The sequence below is a fragment of the Bidens hawaiensis genome, unplaced genomic scaffold (assembly GCF_021521415.1).
Source record: "Bidens hawaiensis isolate Kalapana, Puna unplaced genomic scaffold, B.hawaiensis_p1.1 tig00011343_1, whole genome shotgun sequence".
In the NCBI taxonomy this organism is placed as follows: domain Eukaryota; kingdom Viridiplantae; phylum Streptophyta; class Magnoliopsida; order Asterales; family Asteraceae; genus Bidens; species Bidens hawaiensis.
The window spans coordinates 476,451-485,349 of NW_027491883.1; the positions used below are offsets into that span (position 1 = coordinate 476,451).

The 8,899-nt window shown below is 42.0% G+C and overlaps 1 protein-coding gene and 1 long non-coding RNA gene across 2 annotated transcripts; both read right to left on the bottom strand.

The window, feature by feature from the left end:
- Positions 1-1,221: 1,221 nt before the first annotated feature.
- Positions 1,222-1,663, bottom strand: LOC143537744 (uncharacterized). The gene is made up of 3 exons (XR_013136117.1): positions 1,547-1,663; positions 1,410-1,459; positions 1,222-1,323 (listed from the first exon to the last, which is right to left on the bottom strand). It is a non-coding gene; the product is annotated as an uncharacterized LOC143537744 (long non-coding RNA).
- Positions 1,664-1,721: 58 nt separating this feature from the next.
- LOC143537788 (phosphatidylinositol/phosphatidylcholine transfer protein SFH5-like) lies at positions 1,722-3,538 on the bottom strand. Its single transcript, XM_077031480.1, has 5 exons — positions 3,372-3,538; positions 2,442-2,658; positions 2,239-2,338; positions 1,895-2,161; positions 1,722-1,814 (listed from the first exon to the last, which is right to left on the bottom strand). Exons 1-5 carry the CDS (start codon positions 3,403-3,405, stop codon positions 1,722-1,724), a joined length of 711 nt encoding a protein of 236 aa, XP_076887595.1. The 5' UTR covers positions 3,406-3,538.
- Between the last annotated feature and the right edge of the window lie 5,361 nt (positions 3,539-8,899).

Consider the following 8,899-nt stretch of genomic DNA (forward strand, 5'->3'; position numbering starts at 1 on the left):
TTTCATACTAGTATCATCTATATATATATTTTACATTCATCTTAATCATTCTTTCTGAAATTTCAACAAAACTAAATAAATTGTCTCCATCATCTAGCTCAAAAGCTATACACACTATTATGCATAACTTTCACTTTTTATCTACAATTTCTCAAATTACTTCACTTGAATTTTCAATATATCTAAGTTCAAGAAATTGTGTAAAAAAAGATAGGTTAGATGCTTTTATTTAATCTCGTAATCTTTTCTAATTTGAAATATTGATTTATTTACAAGTTTTAATAGTTTATACATATATTATATTTCTCTTATATTAATTCTAAGTGATGGAAAAAGCCGATATACGAATCATGTGTTGAAGAGAGTTCAAGAAAGAGAGATTGAAAAGATGTATTCCTTCATCCTAGGGTGGTGGGTGTTGAAGTGGGATGGTGGTGCGGGATGGGTGATGTGGCAACGAGGGAAAGAGAGTGAGAGAGAAGGATGTTTTAGTGTGAGGATGAATTAACATCTCTATGCCGAACCAGATAAGCAACAAAGAAAGTAACTAAAGGAGCGAGACGAAGATATATTTTGGTGAGGGAACATTGCTGGAGAGAGAAGAGAAAACATAGGAGAGAGAATATATTTTGATGGGCCATGTACCTTGTTAACATTTAAAAAAGTACCTAAAAATTTATCCATTAGTGATGCTCTTACTGCGGTATTATTATAACATAGTAAAAGTAATTTAAATAGTTTACATAGCTTGAAAAAGTTCTTAAATCACATAGTAATTTAAATTGGGCCAAATCAGCCCAACATAACAAATTATAAAACTGGCCCAACAACATGAAATAAGTTCTTAAAATTACTTAATTACATATTTGGCCTACTTACAAAACAATAACAGGATAATTGGCAATAAAGAAATTAGTAATGAATTATCTTGTATTTCCATTTACAGAACCAAATACAGAGAGAATAAATAGCTAGACGAAATATATAATTATAATCACTTGCAATGGTTAAAAGGTGATTATAAGTTTATAACCATCAAGAGCTTATTAATATTTACAATTTCTAATACTTACATTCAACTGGAGCACGGTGATCAGCCACCAAAGTACTCGATTTGGATGAATGATTTCTATGCACAAATGTACCTTCCTGTAATATATAAACCGCATATCTTAGTTATGAAATCGGCTTTATTTGTTTTAACAATGTAACATTGTGTTTACCTTCATAACATGAGGGTCTTTCCAAGGTCCTTTATCGGATCGCATGCAGCCTCCTTTTTCTGCACAATTGCAATAACCACCTAGAAATTCTGGCAACTCACTGTCACATTAAAATGACTTATCAAGTTTAATGCAGATATTAACTTATAACCACCTAAATATATAATTAACTTACAATTCGTTTACCTGGCATCAATTACTTCAAGCAATGTGCTTTTATATTTGGTTCCCAGAACCTGAGGATGTGAAGTATTAAAGAAAAAGAATCACGGTAACACGAGATTAATATTATGCACACAAGACACAACATATTGTCAACTTACATGAATCTTGGATTTTGCTTTGGGTTCGAGAAACGACTGAACCATGTTCCAGAGCATCTTAAACCCCTGACCGGCATTTATGATGAACATCTGGCATAGTGTCTGCAGAGTGCAGGTATAAACAACACACTTGTGTTAAAAAAAATTATAAAATAAAAAAATAAAATTTGACTTTTTATATATGTAAGCAATATACATCAGGATAGTTGTTGATCTGTTGCAGCCTCCTAACGAGTTCAATCACCGGTTTTGTTAAGTTCCATATACCCTAAAGATATAAACATATCACCGAGTTACAAAACTGCTTGCATTACTTAGATAATAATTATTTATTCATTTCATACATACCATGCCTTGAACATCTATAATTGTTATATTTGAATCAACATTTCTTCCGGTTGCAATGGAGCAGGCTGGAAACCGAATGGATAACGTTCTCTCATACTCCTGCACATAGTATTTCACATACCGTTCAATACTCGTTACTCTCTGAAGCTTCTTTGGGTCCACTTGTCCTAATATCTCAATGTAAACAGGCCTTCCTTGTTTGTCGATACCATGAAAACCTTGAGGAACATACTCTAGAACTTCACTCAACTCATGGAATTTGTAATCCTGCCGAAAAAGAAAGCTTTTTTCACGATACAAGTATTAAGGAATTCAAGATTCGACTAAATTTATTTCTGTTTTACTTCTAATATGGTGTCAGCCCCAAAGTCTTTTCTCCACTTAAGCATGTTGATCCACATGTTCTTGGTGTCTTCAAGATTAAACTTCATGGCTTTCAAGTATCTACAAGGTTGTGATTTGATAAGTATCAATAAGTATCAATTTGGTGACGAAGAATGACATTCTATTGTAATAATAATTTGGTCAAGATAATAATGCTTATTACTTTAAGATCATATGATAGTCATCTAGTATTGGAGGTAGCAAGTTGTATGCAATTAGTGTTTGTCGAAGAAGATTAACCGCTTCAGCCTCTTCAAGATCTTGAGCTTCACCTAATGTAGAAGAATCTTGATAAATGATTTTCTTTCTCATTTTGGAAGTATATTCTACGTTCTTTTTACAAGTTCCATGGGTGCGTTCTTCATATGAGACGCTGAGATCTTTAATCCATATACGGGTGAAAACGAGTAAGGTTTATATCATAAGAGTTTCTCAATATAATTGTATATAACTGTAGGACAAAATCTTAAAAAGGTTCTTAAATATTAGATGTAAAGCATGTATACAAATATGTCCAGTGCAAATAAGCAACTGCCAAAAATGGACAACTTTATGTTTGTTTATTATCAAAATTTATTTTGTGGACCTTACTACCCTCAACATAATAAAACTTGTTTCTGTATATGTTTTGGTTTTATATATTCTGTTGGTTCTCATTTCTTCACACATCAATTCAAATAATTGGGACTAATCAATAGTGACATCTCTATTTTGTATACACCATATAACTAAAACTCGAAAAATAAAAAAATGTTACACAAGCAGAATAAACCGGATAAGCTCTTTGGCAACAAACCTTTGAGTTACCGACTTACCGGTACAAATTATTGACACTATAAAGTATGCTAGCTGCAAATGTTACACATTTATCTTAGATTCACTTAATATAAATGCACCACTTATATTTATTTAATTAAATAACAAGTTACATCACATAAGCAAGTATGGGCAACTTTCGATGATAAGTGCCAATCATAACATGCTATTTCTAAATTAAAAAAAAAAAAAAACTATTTTCACAAAAATCAATTGAATTATACAATCCAGTTCCGTAACCATGAACACAAAAGATAAAGTACACAGATGAGCTTACCAGACAGTGAACCGCGTTGAATCGCTCCAAACATGGTATAAATTGGACTGTTAAAAATTAATCTTAATAAAAACTAAATGAAGTTTATAAATCAAGAACATATAATATATTAGTATTGGAATGGAAGAGTTACCGGCAGCGATTGATTGAATGCGGAGGGTTGTTGAAGAAACACTAAATGGCCCCGGCAGATTAAGGATAATCTGAGGGTTAAGTAGATGTTTCCCACGAGGGTTAGGTCCAGCAAAGATGGTTATTCTTCTCGACCTGCAAAACAGACACCGTGAGCTCGTCACTGAGAAAGGGGGGGGGGGGGGGGGTTCCTCCTTGTGACCACCCTCCGGCGTGAGAATCAGACTAGATTGCTCTGAATATAAGTGTATATAGAGAGAAATAGCTAGAGAAGATAAGATGATGATACCGTTCCAAGGTGTTGAAGTATTTATTGCCGAAGGTAGGTTTCCAAGCAGGTACGGCCAGCTGTATAATATTCCTTTTCCACCAACTACGGGCTATGTTCGTGCCACGATGGGAGTTGGTGGGTAGGCAGCGGCTGATAGTGACATTTTGTACTGGAGCGTGCTGCTCCTCGTACTATTGTCGGTGAGCTGTCACCCTGTGATTGGTTCATGGGTTGCTTTTGCCAGATCTTGTCTATTTGTCCATACCTTGGTAGGTATAGTACAAAAGATCTTCTAGAAGCTTACGGACTGGCTCTTTTGGGCGGGAATATTCCCGCCCTGCTCATTCCTTCTTCAGGTGACATTACTGAAGTATGAGTTAGTGCCTTATGCGTGTAGCCTTACTGTTAGTGCGGGTAGCCCTCCTTCTTGGCTTGTATCTGCAGCTGCGGGAACAGGCAGGGTACTTTACCAAGGGAGGCTTTCCTGCGGGAACAGCTGGCTTACTGCGTGTAAGGTCTTCATCTCTCTGAGCATGGTGGGTCCTGCGGATCCAGTTGGTCTTTGCGCAGACGTCCCTCTTCAAGGTGAGTCTTGCGGGTCCAACATGGCTTTGCTGGGACCTACCTCTTCAAGTCCCCCCAGTCCATTGTTCTTCTCATAAATTGTTAATGAGGGGAACTTTTGGACTTTAAGCAAGGGGTTTTGAAGAGGGTTTTTCGTTTTTTAAGGTTTTCTGTGGGGATTCTTCCCGCAGTTTTCCTAATGTCACTTGCAGAAATTCCCGACTTTTCTGCATGATCTTTGGGTATGATGCGGGTAGGTGTGTAACCTCCTCGCAAGTCCGGAGCGTTGAGTTTTCTTTGTGTAGATTCTCCACGAGGTTTTGGTAGTTTGACATAGTGATCAGTTATGTTAAACAACCAATTCCACCTTGAAGCTTCAAACAATCTAGTCTCAACGTTCCCACCATGCGGGGGTGCTATTTCTCTTTCCACAAGCATGGCCCATAAGATCCTTCTTGGTTTCAATTCCCTGTAGGTGGTAAGTATGTGAAGGGTTTCGCCTTGACACTGTACCCGCACTTGTCTTACGGTTTCTTGTTTTCCAAGGTAAGGGGGTATATTCCCTCTTATTTTTGAATCTTTTTGGAATTCGGAGAGTTGGTGAAAGGATAAGGACAGTCCAAACGGTTGAAGGGACGTTGGCGTCTTCTGACGGTTTCAGGACGTGCAGGAAGTTATGACGACGTGATAGCATGTGGTCAATCAGGACGCTTTTTCAGGCGCGTGGGCGCGAGTTTCATGTCACGCGCCATTCCGACACCTGTTGCCAGCTTGCTTTATCCACACGTGTCGCCGTTTCATTGCACCTGCGCTCTCTCTCTCCTCCGCATTAAATTCATCGCATTCATTGCGATGAGTATATAAGGGGGGAGAGGGTGTATCTCATCCCATACCTTCACTTCACTCTTCTTTTCATTTTAAGCGATTTCCGGCGAATACTCATCTTTTCTGGCGAGCATTCTCCTGAAATCGCTTTCTTTAACATTTAAAAAATGTCGTCTTCTACTCATGATCCTGAGGTTAACGTCAAGGAGTCTGACGTTTACCTCTAGAACCCGACGTCTACGTCCGATAAGGACGATAAGAGTACTGCTGGCGAGTGCCAGTGTACTCTTTCTGTCGATGTATACCATTACATCGTCAAGAAGTTCATGCTGGAGCCTTATGAGCCAGAGTTTCCGAAGCCCAACCAGACGGTGTACGATGCCCCTAAGGGCAAGATAGGGGTTTACGCTTCGTTCTTCCTATATGGGAATCTAAGATTCCCATTAACGAAGTTCGTGTACCGTGTTCTGGAGAAACACGGTGTTCATTTAACGGAGGTGCACCCAATGGCGATTGCTAAAGTTCGCCATTTCGAACGGGTGTGCCGTATTTTGGACATCGAGCCCCGCGTCGACCGTCTGATGACCTTTTACACCTAGAGGTGCATCCAGGGCTGGTATTCTTTTGTTACTCGGATCAAGGGGTTGAAGATCTGCACTACTGAGCGGAGTCTTCATTCTTGGAAGCGGGAGTTTTTCTACCTCTCCGCTCGCGTCGTCCCCATCGCGATGACATTCAAAAATGGGAGGGCACTCCCTAACCTTCACGCCTCCAATTACCAGGAGACAGAATGGTTCGCCAAGATATCCCAGATCCAGACTCCGGTTTATCGCTTCGCGGAGTCTGGGATGGTGATGCTTGGGATGAACCGCGCGTGGAAGGATGCCGGGTCTGGGACGCCGCAAATACCCATCGTCCTTGAATACGGTTTGAACTATATCTCTTACGGTATGTTCCATTTTTTTGTGTTGGTTTAGGGTTTTTCTTCTAACATTGTCTTTTTTTTTTTATTTCAGAGGGGAACGACTTACAGTCGCTCTTGCATCCGCGGGAGACTGGTGGTCCCGCACGGTTGGGTACTCGTGATCTCGATGAGAACGAGTTGCCCATTTTGGAGCTGACGGCGGATAGATTCGTAGAGGTCTACCCGCCGGGCCACGAAATTTTAAGCGCCACTCGGCCAGGTAAGGAGTTCTTTAATCCTCGTCCTCTCCATGCTCAAACTTCTGCTGGAATTCCTCTGATTTTGTCATCTTCTGATGAGGGATCCGCAGATGGGCCTTTCTTTGTGAGGAAGAAGAAGGCTGCTGGCGTGAAGGGCAAGGCGAAGGTTGCTTCCCTCGTCGACCTGGGGAATCAGTCTGATTCCGAAACTGAAAGTGAGGAGGTGGCGGGGAACCTTGGTGGTGGTGACGAGACCATTGTCTCAGAGGTTGAGACAACGGCTGTCACTTCCGAGCCACCAAGCGCTGCGAAGGTGACTGGCGCGAAGAGGCCAGTTTCATCGGGTCTATCTCCGCCTGTCAGGTCTTTCAGGATTAAGAAAGCCAGTAAGTATATTTTTTGTGTACCTTTTCCGCATTTCCTTCCGCCTTTGTTTTTAATCTTTTGTTTTTCTTCATGCAGGAGTGGACTTATCTGCTTTCGAGAGCGGTGCGGGAGGAAGCGGTTCAGGACCCACGACGATAGGTTTGGTCAACCTATCCGAGGCGATGACCCAGGCGGCTGCGCCTGTTTCTGGTGCTGGTTCAGTTGCTCATACTGTTGAAGCAACTGTTCCAGTTATGACGTCATCTCCGCCGGCCGTCAGTGCCATCTTTACTACATCCTTCACCGGACCGGCGGTGACATTTTCCGCGAGCTCATCTGCGGCTGCTACCACGGTTATGAGTTCATCTCAAATGAGTTCATCTCCGATGGTGTCTACCTCAATGGCTTCTGCATTGTCGCATTCGGCGTCAGCGACTACCTCTGTTGGGGCCAGTTCTCCAGGTATGTTTAGATTTGGAACCTCTAGACTTACCTCTGTTGATGAGGGAGTCCAACCTTTGCCTCCTTCCCATCTCCTTGAACTCTTGGATGGATATCCTTTAGGTTCAGGTGATGGGTTTAGCGGCTATCGGCCTGTTATCGACCCTACAGGTGCGTGGGGTTATTTTGGCCTATTATCCATTCTTATCATTTTTTCCTAACTGTTTTTTGTTTTTGCAGTTTCGGATTCCAATGAGGTGTATGCTCCAAGGTGGAATATCCGCCGGGGAACAACTCTAAGGACGGCTGCGAACTGCGTCGACTGGGCGCGCCATGCTGCTCCAAGCGGTGCATTGGGGGAGGCAATGGCTAGCTACCAGGAGGGTAGGTTGTCCAATGAGCTTCGAATCCTTCTCGCTCGGATGCAGCCGCGTGTCGAGTTATTTTGTCGTGAAAACGACAAGTTAAAGACTGCGCGTAGCCTGGAGGTGGCTCAGGCGCGATCGCTGCGGGAGGAAAACAAGATGCTTGCCGCCATCGCTGCGGAGAAAGAGAAGGCCTTCAAGGACCATGAGGCCGAGATCCAAGCCAGGCATGAGGCCCGTTCCAAGGCTACCCAAGCTGTTAACGAACAGCTTAAGTTGGCTAAGGAAACTGCGCGTAATGCCACCGAAATGGCCACCAAAGCCGAAGCCGTTGCTGAGCCTCTGCGTGTTGAGAATGAAGAGCTTAAAGCCAAACTGGAGAAGCTTCAGCAGGCTCATGAGGCTTTGGCTTAGAAGATGCTAAGAAGCTACAGAAGCTTCTGGATCAGAGGGATGTGCTTGATCGCACTGAGTGCAAGCTTAAAGGCGTTAAAGAGGCTGCTGCCAAGGACGTGTTGCTTGCCAACCTCAACAAGAATGAAGCCGAACGCGCCCGCGATCAAACTCAAGCTACCCTTCAAGAAGCTCTATCTAATAAGGATTGGCTTCTACGAGAAGCGTTGCCGCAGGTACGCGTAGCTCCATAATTTCTTTGCTTTGCGCTTTTCTTTACACTTAGAAAAGTTTTTTATATATATTTTTTATTGTAGGTTGTGCATCGGATTTTCGCGAACACATCTTATGACGATGCCATGAGCGCAGCCCTCAACGCTTCTCATGAGAATGGGGAGAAGGCTGGCTTCTTGCTTGGTCTAGGATTTGCAGAGAAAGGCATCCCGCCTTCCAGATTTCCTTTACACGATGTTAACACTGAAGGTGCCTATGACCAAGCTGTGAACCAGTATGCTGCCTTCTCGCATCCGGTTGTGGAGAAGATTAATGAAGCTGCTGCCGCTGATGACGGGCTAGCTGTTCTCAAAGCTTTCCTCGAACCGCCGCAGCCGACTGATGGTGCAAGTTCAAGTGGGTTTGGAGGAAGTGGTCCCGAGGCTTGAATCTTGAGATTCCTTCCAACCGTTAGGATAGATTTGTATTTTTTGTCGGCGGGTAGATACCTAGCCATTTTGTAATGTTTGAACAACTTTTATTGTGAATATAAATGTTTTGTTAACGCCTTGCCTTGTAAACATTATATGATTTGCTCATGCATATTTTAGTTTAACTTAGCAATTTTCTAAGTGTTTTGAATAAGTTAACATTTCGACGCGTGTTAGATAATAGGTTAATGTTCTGTTTCCTCTATCATGATTGTGCGGGTAGAACCGTCACTTTCACTTAGTAGGATGACCAAACTTTATCTATATCTGACCTGCGTGAAGGTTTTCCTCATCTTCCCCTTA